Source organism: Podarcis bocagei (genome assembly GCF_964188305.1).
Source record: "Podarcis bocagei genome assembly, chromosome: 2".
Classification (NCBI taxonomy): domain Eukaryota; kingdom Metazoa; phylum Chordata; class Lepidosauria; order Squamata; family Lacertidae; genus Podarcis; species Podarcis bocagei.
In genome coordinates this window covers 87,541,447-87,565,286 of record NC_138126.1, presented here as the reverse complement: position 1 = coordinate 87,565,286, position 23,840 = coordinate 87,541,447, and the positions used below count along the sequence as shown (strand labels likewise).

Here is a 23,840-nt window from a genome sequence, read left to right as displayed (position 1 = left end):
TTGTAAACATTTCCTTTCTTTCCAATGCAAGTATATTTATGAAATACAGTTAGTGAAGACCACCAATGTTTCTCCCTAGTTAATGCACATTTCTGCAGTACAGAAAAGGACTTCATGGCTGGAGTGGGAAAATTTACAAAAATCATTTAAAGAGTCAAAATATAATTTAGTGTCACACAAACAAAAAGAAGACATTTGAGCTATAACAAAATACAGAGCTATAAGCATTTCTGTATTGACTGCTTTATCCTTTAATTTGTATTTTTAAAGCAAATTTTCAAGCTGAGCATGCATTAAGAATATCTTACCCTAAAGCAAGCAACTGTTATAAGTACTAATGACACTTTGTGACACATTCATCAAATTACATGTTGTGCAAATTGCATTTCTCACGGCCCACACTCCTGTTTTTATTGAAATCACTGAATCTAATGATCTATTTTCATTAAACTGTTGTGATATCAGGAAAGAAATACATTGTAATTTCATTACCAAAGTCTGCAACTGGAGATAGATGTAATAAAAACAAATTTTGATAAAAAACATTTTTCCTAAAAAGATTAGAAAGTTAAAACATGCATATCTACAACAATAATGCTACAATCCACTGATGGAGATCAGTGGGACTTATTCCCAGGTAAGGGTTTGCCTTCAAAAGTGCTATTGCACAGCCTCTGCAAGACCCACCAATCAGCTGACCATTTGGTCTCATGTAGCCCAATGCTCAGGGCTTTGCTGGCACCACCGATCAGCTGATTGGTGGTGCCTGCAAACCTCCTTTCAGGTGAGCCAGGTCTTGGCCTGTCCCTCATTGGATCTCATATAGGGCAGGTGGACACAGCTTGGCCAAAATGGCCTCACAGGCCAAATAGGGAGGACCAGCGTGCACACTTTATTTTCATGGACCAGAGGTTCCCCACTGCTGACTTAATCATGTGAGGGAGAGTAGGGGTGTGCTGGCAAGCTCTTCTGCCCTTGGCATATCAGCTCTCTTGTTTTTCAGTTCTCATTGAATCACAGAAGTGTAGGACTGAAGGGTGTATTTATGGAGAGTCCCTACATGATCTAAAACTTTGACCATGCGGGTTCTCTATTGCAGAGGGAGCTTCAGTGAGCAGATTCTCTATTTTAGAGGACTTCACTCGAACTCATGGAGGGATTAAAAAAGGGAACTGAAGATTACACAGCAGATGGGACAGGCCTTACCAGCTCCCTCATGTGATTTTGATTGCCCCAAGAAAGAGAGCATCTAAATAAGTCTTCTGTTTTTCTTCCTTTTCAAATCTTTCCTTATTTTGGGTAACACAGTGTGTAACCAACTCATGTGAGAGGTGGGGGCAAGCCACAGGGCGCCCCTACCCCATTACTTGACAGCCTGGATGGAGCACCCCCTCCACCATTTGTACTTCTGAACACAGGGAATCTGTCCAGGCATTAAAAGTTTCTGAGCAAAATTGGGTTTTCCTGTGTGCATTAATTGAATATGCTTTGAACAGCTGGACAGGGCTCAGGTCGTAACCAAAATGTCACATTTTGATTTGGAACAGAAAATCAGCTGGAATACTTCTAGGCAGTTCAGGGTGAAGAGATACTGCTGGAATGAAGTGGGGGGGGACAGAAAGAGAGAGAGATTGGCTTCTGGCATATATATGTCCTCAATAATAAACACAGATGCCTCCAAGGCTGTTCTTGCCCAATTAAATCCTTTCACAATGTAACTGCAGTTGCCGGCTTCTCAACTTCATGTTGTTACATAGCATTTTGGTAACCTACTTAGCTAATACGCCAAGGCCCTTCTTGCTGCCCATCAACTGTAATGAGGAGCTTTAATTGAGAACAAGGCTGAATGGGAAGCAGAGGAATAGGATCCTCAGTTACATGAACAACCTAGTCTACAATCTAGTTAAATCAATGGTGGGTGTGTGTGTGCGTGCGCGCGCAAGGGTGATCTAGTCCAAGACCCTGCAATGCAGTACAGTGGTCCCTCGGGTTAAGTACTTAATTCATCCTGGAGGTCCGTTCTTAACCTGAAACTGTTCTTAACCTGAAGAACCACTTTAGCTAATCGGGCCTCCTGCTGCCGCTGTGCTGCCGGAGAACGATTTCTGTTCTCATCCTGAAGCAAAGTTCTTAACCCGAGGTACTATTTCTGGGTTAGCGGAGTCTGTAACCTGATGCGTATGTAACTTGAAGTGTATGTAACCCGAGGTACCATTGTAATCTTTTGCCCAACATAGTACTTGAACCCATAACTCAGAGATTAAGAGGATTATGCTCTACCAACTGAGCTATCTGAGATTCAGTTTATTTAAGGGACTAGAACCAAAACGTTTTCAGTACTTTTTCACTGGCATAACTAGGTTGCAGGTTGAGCTGTCACTATTAATATTATCATCATTATTACTAGTTCAGGTCACGTATATGACTGGATGAAACAGAATGCTGTGAAAAATCTGTTGTCAGGTGAACTAGGGCTATTGAAAGACCCAGACTATAAATTACTGAATGTTAAATGGGCTTCATAAAGGGGGGGGAGCTGCAGAAGGGTTAATTGAAACCCAAATAGGTATGTAGTGTGCAGACAGACTATATCCCCAGGTGCTTGCTTTCCCTTTAGGTCTGCCCCTGCTCATGCTGTTACCTTCCATTCTTGGGAGATGTGTTGCAAAATTCCGCACAGCAGCTGGCTTTGCTTTTGGAACATTTTAATTTCCAGACTTAAAACAAAGAATGCCATGCAGTAGACACCCCTTGCAATAAGATTTTTGCGTGCTCTATTCTCAATTTACATTTAAGAGAAGGTTCTTCTTGCTTTGGTTAAATGAATTATTTGCAGCACATGGCACTTTCCCTAAAGTGATCATAAAAAGGCTTTTTCATATTTTGATATCTTTAAATCTGCTATATAAGATGTGAACCATTAGATAATGTGTTTTCTTATCATTCCAGGCAAAGAGCATCACAGTTAGAGTCAAATGGCAGCTATATAGGATTGTTATAAAGTCCTTGAGGGGTTTTACATATTAATAACATTTTACCTGTTTGAGTTAAGCTGAAATACTACAGCTTGTGTCACAAAGGGAGCATAAGAAGCTGTCTTATGCTGCCTCGCCTAGAGAAACTAGTTGGATGGGATGGAGGATAGAACTGCTACGCTACTTCACAGCAGGTATTTTTGGCCTCCTCAATATTTGTTGGAAGGGGCCTGCCCCCCTCAATGATGATGAAGATAGTGTTGATATTGACAAGACAGGTGGGGGAAACCCATGATGCAATGCGTGTCACAGTTTCAGTGGCCAGCTCCTCCAGAATGCTCTACATCCTCCAGATCACATGATGTCTTGCATGCATCACATGCTTGACATCACACACACATATGACATGTTTCTGGGCCTCCTCAGTTTTGGGGGCAACCTGGTACCTCTCCACACTTAGCTGAAGCATTCCATTTCTTCTTTTCATTTGTGTCTTTATCACATCTACATTAAATATCTACTGATAAACTATGTAAAAGGCTTGATGTGATTGTACACATGATTTCCATCAATATTCTCTTTGTGCAATGTTTTACTGGTGTACACCAGGGCTGTATTTGCTTATTACGGGTAGAGGATATAAAAGAGCCTCGTTTGTATTTAATTCAGACGTAAGAAATACAAATAAAATTAATTAAAAGTAATTTCTATTTCTATTAATTCAGATAACATAGTATTAATATTACTGAAATTATAAAATTATTTCTTTCGGAATTATTTTGTTTCTGTTTTAAGATTTGCACTGCACTGTATTTCTTGGCAGTTTCTGAAAGCTGAAACACTGCATCAAAGTTCGCGTGGGAATGGGGAAGACATTTGGCCAGCTCTAAAACTGACAGGGAAGTTGTTCTCCACTTTGCACCAGCAATGCATTTGTATCATTTATACCCATAAGTCTCCCATCATCTGATTAGTGCTCTTCTACATCCCCCACCTCAGAACCTTTCTCCCTGTTCCTTGCCCCTATATCAACTTTCTTGGAAATAGGGTACCAATCTTATGAGCAAAGGAACACAATGAAGAAGAGTTTTCTTTTTAAAAGCAAAAAAGCACTATATTTAACAAGAGACCTAAGATTGGTTCCCTATTTCCAGTCTTTTCAAAACATGGCAGGTCAGATACCCAAAGGAAGTACTAGAATCCCTAAAATTGTCATGCATTTGAATGCAAAACTCCAAAGTTACACATGTTGTAAGTTCAAAGAACATTTCAAAGGATTATAAGCAGACTAATTAATGATCTTTGGACCCCAGAATCCTAGTTCGGAGAATTTTAAAGGTGTTATTTTTTCCTAGTCTTTGACATGGATGACTCTTGTCTGATCTTCTTGAAACATGGCAAGTGTTATGCCCCTATGGAGTAATATAATGTGTTCAATTTTCATGGTAGTTGAGCACAGAACTCCAAAGTTACAGGCATCATTAATCTGGTTTAGACTCCATTGAATGTAATAGAAAGCTTATTGGAAGTCTCCCCATTTTAAATTGCACCTCAAATGGAGACTCTTTATCTAATCTCTCTTTAAAAAATTGCAGGTGTGATGCCCTGAAGTAATCTAAATCCTTCAAATGTAGTTCTAGTCAGCTTTGAAATGCCATGAATAATAATAAAAAAAATGCTCTGTGTGTGTGTTCCCTTGAAAATAATGATGTCCAAAAAATGAATTCCAAATTAGCTAAATACAAGTGAAAGTTTTACAAAAGGAACAAATTAAAAATAATAATTTTAAAGCCAAAATCACAAAAGGAAAACAATCATTTTCCCCAGTACACATCTTTAAGATATATGTGCAGGTTTGCATTGATAAAACAATGCCAAATCCAGTCCTGATGTGTTTGTATGTATAGTTGAGTCAATATGGATTTTGTTTGAGCACTTGTGTGCATTCCTAAAACAAAACAGAAACTTCATAGTTGTGTGTATGACCACATGAGCATTGCAGGGTAGCTTTCTAAAAAATGAACGTCTACGTGCATATTAGTAACAGTGGGGAATGCAAATGCTTGAAATAACTTAGATGAATTGTTCATGCTTCCATTCTGAAATTAGTTATATATATTATCTTAATGGAATAAGAATTCAAGAGCAGCGGAGCACATGGCAGAGACCACACATAGTAAAGGGATAGAACTGGGAAAACCTGCTCATCTCTTGGTAGGACATCCCTCCTGTTCAACTACTCTAAATCAGGTGTCTTCTCCTCAAAGCTCGTCTTTGAGTCAAAATGTTGTTCCATTACCTTCTAGTTAACAGAATATTCTGGATATTTGGACTTCCACAAAATAGTTGGCTGTTTTGTGCAACTCTATCTTCTGTAATAGAGAATGAAAAATGGTGCTCTGCATTCATAAGGCCATTTGCTAGTTTGACAAAATGAACAAAATAATGTAAAATGTAAGCATTAACTATGATTTGCAGCTGAGAGTACAGACAATATGTAATCATTTACTGTCTGAAATGGTATTTTGGAATGAGCTGGGATTACGCTTTTGTAAAATGCAAGATGTTTTCTAGCTTCATTAGAGCTCTGTGAGATTAACTAACTAGTTCACCAGATGCATCCCAGAAAATCTCTATGGGCTGTGCCCTATATTTGTAAGCTATTATGTGAAAACTATTATTAGGCTGGTTATTGGCAGAGTTATTATGAGAATGGAGATGGTTAGGGAATGCGGCTTCAAAACAGAGTGAACATATAGGCTAAGTATCCAGTTTGGTACATCATACCCCAAATGGAACCCATAATCAATGCAGGCAGTTTGTAGAGGAGAAATATGCAGCTTTACTTACTTACTTACTTACTTACTTACTTACTTACTGCAGAGAATCCAGGGAGCTGCCCTGAAAGTTGTGTTTCTGTTGCAGCAATTTGCACAGCAAATTACGTTATCTAGGGATAGTTAGAAAGTACCTTCCCAATCTCACAAGCCCATTCCTGTGATGATCAGAAGACAGTGGGCAATAGTCAGCTTTGTTTTACCTGGTGTAGAACTACTGAAATTAATGGACCTAGCTTAGTCAAGGTTCATTCATTTCAAAGGGTCAACTCTGAATAAAAGTTAGCTGACTAGCATCCACTTTCTACACAATCTGGTGCAGGAGGAAGAAATTCATAGGACTTTCAGGGGCACTTTGTGGGGTGGGAGAGTAATGGTTTTAACTGTGGGAAGTGGGAGAGTAATGGAGTCAGCTGTGGTGACTTCTCTGCATTTTTCATTTTTAAACAAACAAACTTTTTTATAATTAAAGTTAATGCTTTTCCAGACAGGTAGCCTTGGTAGTCTTTTGCAGTAAAAGCAACAAAGAATATTGTGGCAATTAAACGGCAAAACAGCCCAACTCAAAGCCATCTATGGCTGCAATTCTAACCATACCTACTCAGAAGTAAGTCCCGTGTAAGTGGTGTTAGACTTGCAGCCAAGCTTGATTTCACAGTTTAGTATAAACTTGTCATCCTGCCTTAGGCATCAGGGTGGGACAATTTAGGACCCTGAAGATACTTTGCTCTTTGTTTCCTGGATTGTATTGCTTACTCCTTCACTCAGCTGTAATGCTACTTAACCACATATAAGTCCTTTTTATTGTAACATTTTATTTCATAAATGCATATTTCATACAAAAAAAAATAGACATCTGTATCTGTCTACTGAAACATAATACTCAAGCAAATGTGTGTTGCAAATGTGAAGATTTGGCTGGGAATGGGGCAAAACTTTTAAAGCAAATATTCAGGGGGTGGATGGTGAAAACTGAGCAGTCAAATTCAGATGTTTCTCTCTCCTTTCTCCCCCAAGAGCCTTGGACTTTAATGGAGGAGCACAGATAAAGTCTACAGATTACAAAAGAGATTGCTTCTTCTAATGTGATAAGAAACACGATGCAGTAAAGATACATTTCATGGGTTTTTAAAATTCGCAAAAAGAAATGTATTAAGTCTCCAAAACATGTTTGTTCATTTTTTAAGCTTTTTGTTGCAGAGCACTTGTATTTCTCTAAGACCTGTCCAGGGTCCTGAAATATCTATCACTGACTGCTCTCATTCTCTGACTTGTTAAGTTGCTAAACAGTCACTGCCGGCCCTTGTTGTTTGCTTGGACTGCTGCCCAGGGGCTCAGCCACATCAGGCAGTACAGGATAGTTGCTTATTTGTGCATGAAGCAAGATGCAAGATTATTTGGTGGCCCAAATGTTAGCCGTACCTGAAATAAGCAAGAGGGAAAATGTTCTCCAATAATTTTTATCATGTATATGGGGTGCTTCCCCTACCTATCTGTGTATATAATTAGTGAAATAATCAAGACATGTCTCTGTATCCTGAACACCAGAATGGGACTGGGAGACCATAGGGAGGCTTATTTTTGCATAGTCCTTGGGTTTGCCTGCTTTCCATTTATAGCCTTTCATTCTGCAGTTAGATTGGGTCTAGTTTAGGTTCCGAAAGTTCGTGTATTTTCTTTTATTAGTATAACATGCACCATGCAATGTAAGGCTGTGGTACCCAATTATAGCTGCTTTCCTCCAGCTGCACACCAGCAAGCATCTGCTAGACCTTAAAGGGGTTGCAAATGGCTTGCCTGGAATTACTCCAGTTCAGCAAAGCTGCATCTTGCTGCATTTGTGCTTTTCCCTTGAAGGGACATTGTGCATAGTCACCTCCTTTCTAGCCTCCACCCACCCAAACACCCCAGCTCTCTATAGTTGGTCTGAAATTCCACTTCTTTTGAAGCTGAACTGCCCTGAAATACATATGCCATTAGCCTGACTGATCACACTGAGCTTCCAAGAGAGTCTGCTTTTGATCTGCACTGCTTTTGTTTTGCCCTCCAGAATCTTGTAGTGAGATAAGTTTTTCTCGTTGCTTACTTGCTTAGATCACTTTCCTAGGGGGAATTTAAAACAAAATGTTCCAGCAAAAATGGTGATGCAGTCCTCTGAAATATTTAAAGGATGGAAGTTGAAAAAACATGGAATTTTGTGTGTGTGTGTGTTTGGGAGGGGGAAGAACTTGAGCAATAAAACAGCTTTTCATCTTGTCTGCATCCCAGAATCCCTCTGGCTTTTTCCTTATGAGACCTTTTTACCAGCTTGATGGCAGTGCACTTTCTAATGGCACTTCCTTGTAGAAGTATTTCTCCTGGTGTGGGTTCAGGCAGAATGAATCTGTTAACATCTGTAGCCTCTCCGAGGATCAGTGCCCTGAGCTAGAAGGGTTTTGTTCCAGTTTTATTATGCAGTACTGTCCCTTGACTTTGAAAGTAGCTGGAAATATCAGCATCAAAGATTAAATGCATAGGAGCCTTGCCTTTCCCAACTCCCTGGGAATGGAAGGCTTTTAGAGGAGTGTTGAGCTGGCTTTTATCCTACCTCTGGCAATCTAAAGAGACTTGAAAGAGAGATGGCGAAGTAGAATCCTAAGCATTAACCTGCTTGTGTAATTTGTGTCTGTGCCATTGGCCTTTTACATGGCTCTTCTCACTCTGTGGTGACATTAATTCTAGGGATCTTTGCTGCCACAAGCTGTGAGTTGGGCAGAAGCTGGAGCTCATGGGTTTCTCCCACCAGTCTTGCCAATAAAATCTTCATCAAATATCTTTAGTACATTTGATTTGACACTCCATTTTGCCAGGGAGTTCAAAAGTGTGTTTGGTCAAATAGGTCTTCTGTACTCTGTGTATCCCACAATTAGCAAATTGACATGAAGAACGAAAAAGAAATGGGGACAAACTTACACTGCCTCCCTGATAAGCAGGCATGGTACTCTTAGGATTGAAGGAGAGCTGAAAAACCAAAGGCAGTTCTTCCACCTCATTCAGAGCTGCCAGGGTGGAACAGCAGGTGGAGGGGAGCTCTTACACTATTAAGAAAAGAGGAAAAGGTGGAGGAATATAACAAAAAGGGGAAAACCCCAGGCAATGGGGGTAGGAGTGGGAGCAAGGAGCAACATGACAGAGTAAGAGCTTAACATCCAAGGCACTTGGGACCTCTCAGGTCTTCCATCTGGGAGTTTCAATACAGAATGTTCAACCTCTTATTCTACTGTTTCCTCTTTCCTTCCACTGAGTACAAGAGACTTAACTTCTGTATTTGAAATTCTCTGATGGAGGATCTGAGAGGCCAAAAACACACTGGATATTTCCCTCCCTTTACCCCTTTGCTTGCTCTTTCTTTCTTACTTTCTTTCTTTCTCAAGCAGCAACAAATCTGCCTCCCACTGGGCACAAAGGGAATAAGCTACAGCAGCTCTTGTAGTTTTCACTGTGTGTGTGTGTGTGTGTGTGTGTTTAAGGCATTGGATCTTTCAGGTTCATTTGCCAGAATGATCCATTTTCAGCCTTACCAGTGTTTATGCTCCAGCATCAGTAGGACAAGGGCCATAAATTTTCTACAGTGGTGGAGAGGTGGAATCTGATTTTGGATTACTCTTTCCAAGATGCATTCCATGGTACTAATCTAATGGACCACAGAAGTGAAAGTCCCATGAGAGGATATGGAGGTTGTGGGAGTGAGATGGAGTACATTTTTTTCCAGAGCATTTACAAGATACAAGAACTGAGAGTTTGAACTGTCAGAACTTTGGCTCCAGTTTTGGAAGACGTTTTTGCATCCTAGGTTGCATGCAGAGGAAATGCTTCTGTTCTAAAATCTCATTTATTCACAACCGCAGAGCAATTTCCTTGAATATTATTGGTATAATAGTGAACTCTGCAGGTTAATTGGAAAGCCAATCTTTCAACCAGTCTGAACAGCTCAAATGAAAAAAACATATTGCTCTCCTCCACAGTGGTAGCTTACTGAGGAGGAAATAAAAGGCAAAGGAAGCAGATGCATCTTCATTTGCAGATTATTTACACTTTGGTGTGTAATGGTACCTCCTGAGGTACTTCAGTCTACTCCATCAGTGCTTTTTCTTCACATAGATGCTAATCCCAAATACCAAACATCTTCCTGACAAGTCTCTGCTAATCCCCAGATAGGCACTGTGCTACTTTTCTAAATGACAACGGCTTACTTATTTTAATTATGTCCCAGTTAACTACATTATATGCTAAAGGTTTTGGTAAAATATAAAAGCTGTATTTTGCATAGCAGCCATTTTATAAGCCTTTCAGAGCTAAAATGACAAAAACATTTAAAGAGTGCGTGCACCCACACCCACACCCACACACCCACACACCCCTACACCTACTCTTGGGAATTGTGTGTATGTATGTTTACTGTTCACATTTACATTCCAAAGATTCACAAGTGGTGTCTTACATAGGCATATATAGAAAGCTAAAGTGAGCAAGTCTCCCAGTACACTTCCATATATTTCCTTCCAAGGATCATGTGCAAAGAGAAAACATTAATTCACTCATTGAAGTGGATTTAGAAGATATGCTGAGATGTCCTAGACCTTGTGAGCATGTAAAGAGCTGCTGACTGTATTGTACCCTTTGGTAATAGATGTAAGGTTGCATTTTAACTGTAGGTCTCTAGCTGTCAGCTTACGTCTAAAGGGTAACTAGAGGTGAGTTATAACTTGCTAAAGAATGGTACCAGCATAATGTCAGAACAGATAGCATTTACTTTTGGAATAAAATGCACAGACATACATTGCTCCTTAATTTCAATAGGATGGAGCTACAAACAATGGTGAAATGCCAAATGCTTAATTGCACTTAAGTAGTAAAAGTCACACTAATTTAAAAAAATGAAATGTCATTTCATATCAGAGTGATTCTCTGGAATAACCCCTGCCCACCAAGTCTTATGTACAAAGCATTGCACTGCCCCCATTGGATTCCACAGCAATTTGATTTGTGATTCTGTGACCATAGGATGAACCAAGATTGGGACATACATTCACTTCCCACTCATGAATTGAACATGTTTGATCATCTCTGACTCATTCACTAGCACGATACACATACAGAATTAGTCATAAAATATAGTTGGGATTTCTGGGTTCCTAGCAGGTAGCTTGATCCCAAAGAGAATCTGACATAAATGAACTCTGGAGCAAGCGTTGTTAAAGATGCAATTGTGCTTGATTTCATTATGTAGTGAAACTCTAATTGTGGCATGGAAATGAATGTTTGGAAAGGACAGAGTAGATAGAGCTAATTCATGATGCTATACATGGGGCCTGTGCTAATTGTGGGCAGATTTCTTACTTATACAGCTGACAAGATGTGCCATCACTTGCCAGTTGTACAATTTCAGAGGCATTGGGTGCCTTACTATTATTGAGTGTTTATATAAAGCACCACAGCAGATTCAAATACTGAAGATGCATGATTTGAAATATAGACTTGCTCAAATTCTTAGCAGATACTGCAAGATACAGTAATGAAAGAGGAAAGGATACTAATCCCACACACCCCTAAATAAGAATATTTTGCCACAACACATTTAATTCAGCCAATCCTGAATTTAAGCAGAATGTCCACTCTAAATCATTCCCTTTTCCTCCCTGTAAAGAGCATGGTTTGTTAGGACAGCTGGTGTATATCTGGGTTTCTACATGCCATGTGGCCATTGTCAACTGTGCCAATAACATTGTGTCTACTAGTTATCATCTAAACAGTGACCCATGTTTACTCCAGCTGTTAAACATTTGATCAGTCCTTAAGGAACAGTTGATAAACCACACGGGAAACTTTGAACCAATTTAGGTCATGCATCACAGATTTCTCTTCATTCCTTTCCCCATCCATCTGTTGTCCTGGCACCATTTATTCCTGAAGCAAACAAGGGAAACTCCTAACCCATGAAAAGCAGTTTGTGCTGCGCAAACTCCTGTTGCCTTTGAACAGAGCCCATCTAAATAGCTTGATTCCAGATTTTTATTCATGTTTGTACACATTAGCTAAATTAACATTGAAGATGCTAGTCTTGCTATTAGAAGCAAAATTCATTGGTTAACTCTAATTGGTTATTTTCTTTTAACAGTGGAGGTGGTGGTTTGATGCCCAGAAATTTTTGATGTGTATTTTTCTTCCAGGGTTGCAGATATATGGGCATTGCTGTGCAGCAGCCTCTCAGGGCTACATCTGTACTACACTCAGCCTTCCACCACAAAGCCCCCTTTAGATAGTGGGAGCTTCTGGTAGGAGCTCCTGGGACTGTTTCTCTCTCAGGGCCCTTCAAGGAATCACTGGGAGAGAATGGCCACTTCCGCCTTCTCCCGGGGGGCCAACTGTTGCAGCCCCTCATGGATTGGCCACTGTCCCTGGCAGCTGTCACACACAATCTCAACCAGCCATTGGGAATTTCCTCAGCTGGCTGAACTGCAGGGCAGGACTGCCTGCCAAAATTCTGTATTTAAATGAGCCAGTCAGGATCATCCCACTAGTGGGCAGAGCCTTGTGAGTTGGTTTCTCCTGCTCTGGTCCACCAGTGACACTGACTCCTTCAGCACAATCATCAGAAGAGCAAACCCTCCCATGCTCCTGTAATTTTACCCTTTTACCCTTTTTGTTACATTCTAGGTCATTTGTTTTATCATGTATATTCACTATAACTTGCTTCTCAGGTTTGTGGTTTAACCATATTTGTTTCCTAGGTTTCTTGTTTAACCATGTTTTTGCCTCCTTGTACCATCTGACCTTGCTCTGGTTGCTAATGGTTGCCATATCTGGAGCCAGGAAGGAATTTGCCTGCAGAGAGATTGGCCTATCTGGAGGTTTTGCCTTCTCCAAAGCAAAATGTCACAACTTTTGGTGGTTAAGGCATTGGGTGGAATCCTAGTCATCAAGCTTTTGGGTGAAGTGGTGCATCGCCCAGACCTTATCCAGTGGCGTATTCAGTGTACCCCATTAGAGGAGTCTTGATGCAAATCCCTGTCCAGAAGCCAAATGTGGGGTACATGGGCCATAGAGCTTCCAGTGGCAGCCTGAGGATGGCCACGTCCATAGACTGCTATTTTGGGGAGCCCATAATCCTTGGCACAACACTGTTAAAAGCTTCAGCCTCTGGCAGGAGGCTAGAATGGATATTCACCCAATGCCTGAGCAAAAATCCACCTACAATTGGAATCAATAAGGTTGTGGCCATTTTTAATCCAGATTGTTGTCCGCTTGAGTTTGTTCAATAACACCATAGCTATAGCCACTTCATGGATGGCACTGGGACCACAATGTCCTGTGACTCTCCCATCTTTGGTTCTGCAGAATATCCCAGATTTTTTACACAGTCTGCATGTGCTAATGACACATCTTTGGATGTCATATACCTGTGCCGTAATGTATATGAGTATAAGAAAGCACACACACATCCCCACACACATACAAAATCAGTCTGGGGGAGGGACCTTTAACACTAAAAAGCAAAGAAGTCTGAAGTGAAGAATGCACAGCAGTTTGTTAAGAAGTATGCCAGCACTGCCAAATTATGGGGGGTCTTGGGGGGGCTTTAAAAACCTTGGGGACATATCGAGTCCACAAGCAGCTACTTCTGATATAAAAGATGGAAGTTAAAAGGAGAGCTTCCAATCACCTCTGGTATGCAAGAGAAGAGAAGAGAGAAAGGGGGCATATAAGCCTAAGGCTCAGTGTGACTAATTCACGGAGCAGGAAAACTCAATTTCCCATGGGAGCTTGTGTTGTTAATTTCAGAGTGCAGTGTTTCTGAGGGAAGCTTTGGGAGCCATTTATTATGCATATATATATATATATATATATATATATATATATATATATATATATATCCATAGAGCCACTTTAGCACAAGTACTGAAAGCGGTTACAACCTGGAACTAATACCACATGAGGTGGCCAAAGGGCTGAGGATAGACATTTAGAGATAGCATTCTGAAATAGGTCTCAATATCACCATATAAAGTGGTAACTAAGTCCCATTGAAATACACAAGAAAAAATAATGTGAGTTAATTGAATTAACCTTAAGTGTGACTCACATTCTCTGTATTGCACTATGCTCTATCTTGGGGGTTGGCAGATTTCAGGCTTGTGGGATCTACTTCATGTTTTACTAGAGCCTTAAGATCCACCAATGCCAGCCAGGTTGGGGAGGGGGGAGAAGAAAGATACACAGACTTAGAATGAATCCCTGGGTTCTGAACTTTCTGAGTACCAAAAAATAATTTGAGTTTACATGGCTCCCACATATTTTTGTTTAGTCCTGGTTACTCTCCCCATCCTGCATTTCTTTGTGCCTTTCTTTATATCTATTCCCTACCTATCTCTATTTTCTTCATTTAAACATTTCATCCACTTAGAGTCAGAAATTCCCGTCAATCTACTTCAGACCACCCAGAGAGCTATTAGTAGATCCCAATCAACCTTTGGGCAACCCCCTACTCAGTCTCTCTCCCTTTCACTCATATATCCATGAATTAACTGTGTAATCCTCTAAATGTTGGCTTAAATATAAGTTTAGTAGACTTCCTCAGAGTCCTTTGGGAAAAGCCCAGTGGTGGAAAGCAACGGCAGAACATTTTTAGGTAAACAAAAATCAAGCAGTGACATGCACTGAACAAAGTTAAATGCAAATATTTTGTTGTAGTAAATTTGGACTATGATTGCTTATGGTGGTATGCAATTATCTGGGTTGCTTCTAGAGTCGAACAATAGGCACGCCAAATGTCAGTGCTCAAAGCCGGGAAGTTTATTATTAAAATAATTCTAATGAATTAACATTTGCTGTGTGTTCTGACATGAGGCAAGCATGTTGCTTTATTGTGCTGTGTTGTATTGTACCAAGCACAGCACAGTAACCTCAAAGAAGTTTCACTGCATTCCTTCCAGTCAATAAAGCACTACCTTTAGTTTTAAAGAGACACCTGTTCAATTCTTTGCCTTGAAGAAAGCATGAGTTGTGAATCTTTTCTGTGGTGTTCAACAGTAGGGCCTTTCCTGGGGTGAGCAGAGGAACAGTCTAGTGCCTTATTTACTGACCTTTAGATGGCAGATTAAGGTTGAACATCTTTGCAGATTTAATTGGGAATAACCCTCACTGAATACAATGGGTGACATTAAACCAGGCTATACTCCATTGGATTTAATGAACATGATTAATTAGGTTCATCAATTTCGATATGTTTACTCTGAATAAATCTTAATTGAATACCATCCAGTGAAAATTACAGAAAAATCATGACTGAGGAATGACTATTACACCCTAAGCCCTATCACCTTGCATAACATATATTTTACAGGAGATTATGTGGTCATGGCAGTCTACTTTGATCTAAGCAGAAGGATGGGCTACTTCACCATTCAGACTTACATCCCTTGCACACTCATTGTAGTGCTATCGTGGGTCTCTTTCTGGATTAATAAGGATGCCGTCCCAGCCAGAACATCTTTGGGTAGGTCATGGCTTCTCTTTTTTCTGATTGTTTGTGTTCCTATACTGAATTATGACCATTCCCTGTGCACATGGATCCAAACTGTCAGGATCTGGGGCCAATTCATACATAAACTGGGCATCCCACTGTGTGACTGGAATGCCTGCTTTATTTCATGTTATTGTAGTGAACAAAATTATTTCCATGGTGTTTCAGTAGAATTAAAATGACCTTTAGAGAATCCCAGAGTGTTTCTAGGCCTAGTTTTTCCAATTCATGAAACTGGGCCCTCTGCTTTGTCTATGGATACGGTAGCTCCGTGTCATGAAAACACAGCCAACATTTGATACTTAGCAGGAGTAATGGAACAGTTGAAGCTGATGTAACTACATCCTTCTGTGCAACTGAAATGGAAAAATCCAGCACTTTTAGTTCAATCACTGCTATGCGCAAATGCTGCCCAGTGTGATAAACATTGCCTTTTACAATATTGTGACACTCCTTATCCCTTGAAGCACACTCGAGTGAGATGTTTACATGGACTAGTGGTCCTACATAGATCTTAAGTGAAAGAGGCCTATTTGTAAGCTCAGTTAATCAATATCTGTAAACACTTTGAAGATGCCCGAGGAGAGAGGCAGCATGCAACCCAAGGGTATTATTATGATGCATTGCTCACCTCATCCTGAAGCACTGAGACCTTTGCTTGCATTTCTCAGGGGAACCTCACAGTTTATTGGTTTATATAAGCACATTTCTGACCATATCGAGGCAAGCTGATTGTTCTAATCCCACAGAAACCAGGAGCATTCCATAGGGACTCACAATGAGGGAGCTGAATGTTAATGTGGAGTTAAGCAGTACAAGGAATGCCTCATGTGTTGAAGCATATGGGAGAGGATTGTGGTGTTGTGCATTCAGCAGCAGTGTGAAAGGGCCTTCTGCTCATGCCAGCATATGCCGCACAGCTCCTCTACACAAGGGAGAACCCTGAAGTAGTACTGTATTTTCTGTTCCCTTCCTAGGTATCACAACTGTCCTGACAATGACCACCCTCAGCACGATCGCTCGCAAATCCCTCCCCAAGGTCTCTTATGTGACAGCAATGGATCTTTTTGTATCAGTTTGCTTTATTTTTGTTTTTTCTGCCCTGGTGGAGTATGGGACTCTTCACTATTTTGTCAGTAACAGAAAGCCAAGCAAGGATAAAGACAAAAAGAAGAAAAACCCTGTATGTATATTTATTACTACACCAACTGATAACCTACATTTTAATTATGTTTCCCAGAAATGAGCATTTTGTTGTCCTGTAGCTGTATTAGAAGTGGAAACCATAGAAGGTTTGCTTGATGACCAGGGAAGGGAAAGCAAGGAAATGGCTGATCAGGTTCACATGATCCTTTTTTATACCGGGGTTGGCTTTGATAGCCAGATTCCAGAAGAGTACCAGAATACCAGAGTACCAGATTCCAGAAGAGTATCAAGACTGAGTGACAAAATCTGACAAATAGCTATACATCAAATCTCACAGTTAAAGGAAACTTAACTGTTAGTGACAGGAAAATTGACCACTTTTATTTGGTCCATTTTCTGTTCATATGCATATCTTCTATTGTGTTTAATTGCTGTAACCACGGGAACAAACTAAATCCTAGGTACACTTTGTGGGAGCAAGCTGCATTGAATTCCAGCACAGGATTGGGCTACATGTAACATTTAAAATTAATCTGCCTGGAATTATGGTCCCTCTCTTTTGGAGCATGTATTTTCATCAACTAGCTCATTTGGTGATGGCTTGTGAACTCTGAGGCTGTGGTCAAACTGCTTTGTAGCCCAGGCACAGAGAACAGTTCTGGTTGATTGAAAATAACAAGGCAAATCAAGACTATAGATGTGTGTTTGAATTGTTCCAGTTCCCACGAAGGCACACCACAGTTTCTGATAGGAGTAGCCTTTTGGAATTGTGTCTACAGATATATGGGTGGTGGAGGTTAGAAGGCAGGCCTGTAACGTGGGGCATCTGAGGAATGTGACCCACTGCCTTTATGGGTGTCCTTGGACTCCTTGCTAATATTGAAAGATGGCAGCAGGGAAGTTACCTCAAGATGATCTACCTGTACCCATAGAAGTCTCCTCGCTGATCCTATAAACCTGCTGAGTCCTAGAAGCATTGTATTAAGGACAGAAGGAAGGTCGAGAGTATGGACATTACTAATCTGAATTTCAAAATATGAATGATTTCTTCTTGTATCTCTTCCCCCTGCCACTTTATTCCCATCTCTTTTCTTTTCACTGCCTGTATTTTCTCCCTTCTCTCTTTTCTACCACTTACTATTATAAGTTATTTATTTTATAGGGTGTTCTATTAGCACAATGCTGTCCCTCCTCCCTTTTAATGCTGTTGTCTTAATTTGTGTAATCTGCATTGAAATCATTGATAAAAAGGCAATATATAAATCTCTTAAACAAATAGTTTAAGAACCAAGAGATACTTCTACAATCTGCAATCCTTGTTCACCATATTGTGAACAAGGAAGGCAAAAGGGTAGAAACTAATGCCTATAGACCTTGAGGAAGAACATTATCTACTCAAGACTAGTGGGTCTTTCCCCTTAGTTAGAGGAGCAGAAAAGAAAAGTATTTGACTGTCTTACTCACAGTATGTTTGCCTATCCATGGAAATAACTCAGAACAAACCACAGAACCCTGAACTGTCAATCTATTTTAAATTGGATTGCCAAGTTTTGTTAACTCAGATCCTTCTTTACATGTTAATCGCTTTTAAAGTTCTTATAGAAAATTCTATCTTAAATCCTTTTTCTATTTCTATTTCTTTTGACTTGCTATAGTTTAGAAAAGTAACTTTAATTTATGCTACTTTTTGTCTCCTTTCCCCCCTCTCTACCTTTCTTTAATTTAAAAACCTCTGATTCTTTCTTTTTCTGTCTACAAAACCAAAGCTTCTTCGGATGTTTTCATTCAAGGTATAATATTTTTGGTATAGAAATCCACTGCATGTGACTGCTGAATTGAACAACTATAGCTTCAGTAAAGGCTTGTTAGATATTTATGCATTCTACTTGAAGCAACCTTGCAGTGAAGTAGAATGGCTAATATGTAGATATTAACATGAAGTTGATTCAGCAGCCCAAACACTAATTCACTACTGTTTTGAACTTATGATAAGTTCAATGGATTTTAACATGTTTGGATCGCATGCATGAAGAGAGCCTAGTAGTAAAACCAAAGCATTTGTGCTGCTCTCTTTTTTAGTTATTCATGGGATCCAATCCACTAGCTACACCAAGAATCCACAAAAAACCCTTTTAGAACTCAGTTCTGACTCTTAATGATCTCATTTAAAGATATGCAAGCTTCAAATCTCTCAAAGATCTGCAATGAACAATCAGATGCTATTGGAATGGTGCCAATATTGTTCTTACACATACTCTCAGAGTTTTGAAAGGGTATAAATTGCTTACATTCGATGCTCTCCCCAGCTCTTCAGATCATTTGCTATCCAAAATGGCAAATATAGGTAGCTGTATAACAACTTCAAATATCCCTCATTCTGAAATGCAGATACTTAGTTCTTCTGGGTGATTCCACCCCCCCCCCCAAAAAAAAAGCAGGTGGGAGCCAAAATCAGAGCTTTATTAAAATTATAATTTTACTTTGTTTCAAACAATTTTTCTGACTCCAGCCTTAATTTTAACAATTCACTCTTTTTGATCATTTGTGTGCCAGCTGCTGTTTGTTGTGCAGTATGTTCACCAAAGGATCAAAAGAGATTGTCAGTAAAACATGATTCAAGTGATTCTACATGTACAGCTGCTGTATACTGTGTTGACATTATGAGGCTTTTAGTCAATGGACCATTGTTAATCAAGAGCTGCATGTTGTCAGGAGTGCTTCATAGCAGAGATCATTATAGAGCCCCACCTAACCTATATTCAAATAATTCTTATGTGGCATCCTCTTCCCCTTAACCAAATTAAGTTACCTAGCCATGCAGGAACATAAAGCATTCTTTTTCAAGAATTCTGCATTTAAATTACCTCTCACCCCCCCCAACTTAATAGTGATATGGGGTGGGGGAGGGAGAATTGTGATTGCCTTCTTATATGAAGCAGTCACTTAAACAAATCTCAGCACTTTTTATTCTGCATTCCTATTTGGAATTAAACCCTACCAAACTGATGCTGTTAAGTAAAATGGGAATTTAAAGACTAAGTGTTGAATTGCTGCTTTGAGAAAGTTCCAGATTAAAGGTTCATCATTGTAACATATCTAAGCATCATGGCTCCCTCATTCTGACATTATGTAGAGCAACCGATTTTGATGGATCAAATGTTAGTTGAAACAGAACACTGTAGCAACGAGCAAATCACTCATTCTCCTCTCTGCCCTTTCTTGCTGCTCGTTTGTCCTAGGCACCTACAATCGATATCCGCCCCAGGTCAGCTACTATCCAAATGAACAATGCCACACACCTCCAAGAACGGGACGAAGAATATGGATATGAATGTCTCGATGGCAAGGACTGCGCAAGTTTCTTCTGCTGCTTTGAGGATTGCCGAACGGGAGCCTGGCGGCATGGAAGGATACACATCCGCATTGCCAAAATGGACTCATACGCCCGTATATTTTTCCCAACTGCATTCTGTTTGTTTAATCTGGTCTACTGGGTGTCCTACCTTTACCTTTAAACAAGTAGAAAAGAAATTGGGTGAGAAGAGCCTTACTCCTGGAATTTATTAGAGAGATGGGTAACCTGTATAAATCCAAGCTGACGCCCCGTTCCAATGGCTGTAGTGCACTTGAGGGGAATTTTTAACATACTCGTGGGCTTTCCTGCAAGTAGAAGCATCCCATTCTCTTCAGTGCCTGGGAATACTCTACGCACGCTCCTTTATGCACACAGAGCATTCCCTGACATGTGCAGGAGGTGGATCAGCCCTGCGTCACTTAGGAATCCATTGCACATCATGGAACTCTGAACTTCTAAAGTGGTCTGAATTCTTTAGTGCCATAGCCCAGTAAATATCATATCATATATATTGTCTAAGGCTACCATGAAATTGTTGTAGTTTGAATGCTATCAGTCAACGTTTTAAGAAATTCGATAAGCAAAAAAAAGAAACAAGTATTACATACGATACCAATGAATCTGAGAGGCACCGTAGGGAGAGGACCCACAGACCATTACATTTTGGGCATTATGCAGTGGCAGCAGTTCAAAGGTAAAAATACCATTCAGTTTGTGAGCATTCACTATAAATATGTGATATCTTTGTCCTCTGTGGGCTTTTCCTTTTGGAAGAGTCATCTCTCACTTCAGATCGATGTAACTAGTCTAGGGGAAAATAGCTTTTCTTTACATCCAAATAAAAATAGAACTTTTGGGTGACCTCCCTAAAAGCACATGTACAAATGTTGTAAATATTTCACTACCTTGTAGTACTTGGGTCTAGTGCATGGAGAATTTTTTTTTTGGGGGGGGGGGAAATAAATGGCGCCAAGATACCATATACAATATTGTATTTTATTTCATATCCCTGGCTTTGCTGTTATAGCAGAAAAAAACATGGATTAAAATCATCCTTTTCTTTCCTGGCAGAAATGCCTTCTCCCTCATGCATGGAAGATTTGAACAGACAGCACTTTCTGTAAGAAGTTAGACAAGCCTTAAGACGTTGAACAGAACATGATCCATAGACAGAGCACATCAGTAAGACCAATATAAATTATACCTTAGTCTATAGATTAGCTCCAGGTGTTTGCTGCTGTTTTATTCCTCATTTCTCCATAGCAACTGAAACTACAATTATTATGTACTACAAGATTGGCTGCGGTATTCTGAAGCATTTGTTTGCAGTCAACTGATCATTCCCTACTCTGAATGCCGATCATTTGCACCTAGAATATTTTGCTGAGATGCATGATCCATCTGAAGAAACCAGAGCCAAATATAGCTCTTGCTATATTTGCTTTTTCACAAATGCAGCAAACATTTGTTTTCCAAGCAGATGTTGGGACATTTTCATTTTTGCCAGTATATATTCCCACTGTTGACCATGCATTTGTGTGGAGTCAGTGGTATTCCTCTACCCCAGTTGGTTGATGATGATATAGAGTATATCCACAGCTAAAACATGATTTAGAGGTAAATGAACAGCAAAAACACAAAAGTGGTGATGGTGGGAGTGTGAGAGAGGGTGTCTTTAATAAACCGTATCTGTGTAGCACATGTGTATTCAAATAGCAACCAAACCCACTTGGGTCAATCTTGAAATTCATTTAGCAGTAGCTAATGGTTTTAAAACACCTGTACAATGGTCAATTATGCAACATTAAGCACATGTAAATATAACCAACTTTTTTTTATTGTCACAAACTGAAAACACCAGTTCATATCAAATAGGTTTGCAACTGGGAATGAGGAATTTTATATATATATATATATATATATATATATATATATATATATATATATATGCTTTCGTAGATTTTCACGGGTACAGGAATGCAGGTTTTGGTGTCTTCGGGTGTCTTCCCGTGTAAGAGTTGGGGTGTCTAGGCGACGCTTCGACGAGGTCTCACTCGTCATCTTCAGGCTGGTGCTTTCGGCTTCTTGTTACTAGAACAGAGCAGGGTCTCAGTGTTTGAGTTCCTATAAATACTGTTGAGGGGGTGTGGTGTATAGCCTCCAACGTTCTGGGCAGAGAGGAAGTTCCCAGGTTAATGTGCCTTTTCTTCTTTTGTTCATTAATTACTTGAGGGATATCTTGAGTGATTACTTGAGTGATATTCTGAGTACCACTTAGGAGGGTCATTAGGTGTGGATTAGTTGCTAAAGCTTTTGTGTCTTGATCTCCTGAGCTTGAAGAGTTTTTCTGAGAAGATGGCTGTACTGCACTTAGTTGTGCTCTGGCTTGGCTTCGTGTATAGGGGCGAGCTGTGGTTTTGTGCCAACAAATAAACTCCGTAGCCAAGACTCTCATCTCCAGAACCAAACGCCTGGCTGACAAAGACCACTTGACAACTGAGTTACAGAATCTCTCAAATGTGTTAATCGCCAACGGATACCAGCAAAACAGGGTTACGAAGCTAATCCAAAAAGAAACACCCCCCAAAAACCAAGACACAGAAGAAAACAATGGCATGGCCCTCCTTCCTTATATCAAGGGCACTACAGATAAAATTAGCAAAATCCTCCATAAACACAATATCAAAACAGCCTTTTGCACCAACCAAAAAATAGCCAATATCCTCAGAAACCCAAAAGATAAAATCCAGTTAGAAAACCAAGGGGTCTATGAAATACCCTGCAAAGTCTGCCCAGCCACGTACATTGGACAAACAAACAGACGAATAAATGCACGTATCGCAGAACACAAGAATGCCGTCAAAAAAGAAGAAAAAACTTCCTCTCTTTACCAACACATGAAAGAAACAGGACACGAAATTAATTTTGCAGATTCCAAATTGCTCTTTAACATGGAACATCACCACAAGAGAATAATCATGGAAGCCATCGAGATAGAGAAACACCCTCACAACATGAACAAGCGTGACGACACGTCCCGCCTGCCAGACATCTGGAAATTAGCCCTCCCCACAAAAACCGACACCAGAACCAGAGGCACACAGAACGCCATCTCCAATCAACCACACCAGACCCAAACCCAGACCCTCTCCACAGATAAATTACAGACACCATCCAGTAGCCAAACCATAGTGGCACCTCCGGATGCTGCACCCCCCTGCAATCCCTACACAGATCTGGCTGGCACAGGGCACAAAACCACAGCTCGCCCCTATACACGAAGCCAAGCCAGAGCACAACTAAGTGCAGTACAGCCATCTTCTCAGAAAAACTCTTCACAAGGTCAAGAGGTCAAGACACGAAAGCTTTAGCAACTAATCCACACCTAATGACCCTCCTAAGTGGTACTCAGAATATCACTCAAGTAATCACTCAAGATATCCCTCAAGTAATTAATGAACAAAAGAAGAAAAGGCACATTAACCTAGGAACTTCCTATCTGCCCAGAACGTTGGAGGCTATACACCACACCCCCTCAACAGTATTTATAGGAACTCAAACACTGAGATCCTGCTCTGTTCTAGTAACAAGAAGCCGAAAGCACCAGCCTGAAGATGACGAGTGAGACCTCGTCGAAACGTCGCCTAGACACCCCAACTCTTACACGGGAAGACACCCGAAGACACCAAAACCTACATTCCTGTACCCGTGAAAATCTACGAAAGCAAATATATATATATATATATATATATATATATATATATATATATATATATATAATCACTGCAGAATTAACAATAACCAATACAGAGACCTAAGGACAATTTTCCAATGTCTGTATAGTTTTGGAAATAAACATGTATAGAAAGCTATAACTAACTCCTGATCATCAATTGCTCCTTGTCTAATGTGTTTTAAAGAAAGAAATGCACATACCCATAGTTTTTTTTTTCCAATAAAATGGC

At 40.1% G+C, this 23,840-nt stretch overlaps 1 protein-coding gene across 2 annotated transcripts in view; it reads left to right on the top strand.

The window, feature by feature from the left end:
- GABRG2 (gamma-aminobutyric acid type A receptor subunit gamma2) overlaps window positions 1-21,599 on the top strand; it is a 65,041-nt gene extending 43,442 nt beyond the window's left edge. Inside the window, exons 7-10 of one of the 2 annotated variants that reach the window (XM_081183810.1) lie at window positions 15,195-15,347; window positions 16,352-16,557; window positions 18,287-18,310; window positions 19,760-21,599. In XM_081183810.1, coding sequence (XP_081039936.1) covers window positions 15,195-15,347; window positions 16,352-16,557; window positions 18,287-18,310; window positions 19,760-20,035 — 659 coding nt within the window. In that variant the 3' untranslated portion in view covers window positions 20,036-21,599. The remainder of the gene's footprint in view (window positions 1-15,194; window positions 15,348-16,351; window positions 16,558-18,286; window positions 18,311-19,759) is intronic. The other variant, XM_081183811.1, reaches the window with a different exon arrangement.
- Window positions 21,600-23,840: the final 2,241 nt, after the last annotated feature.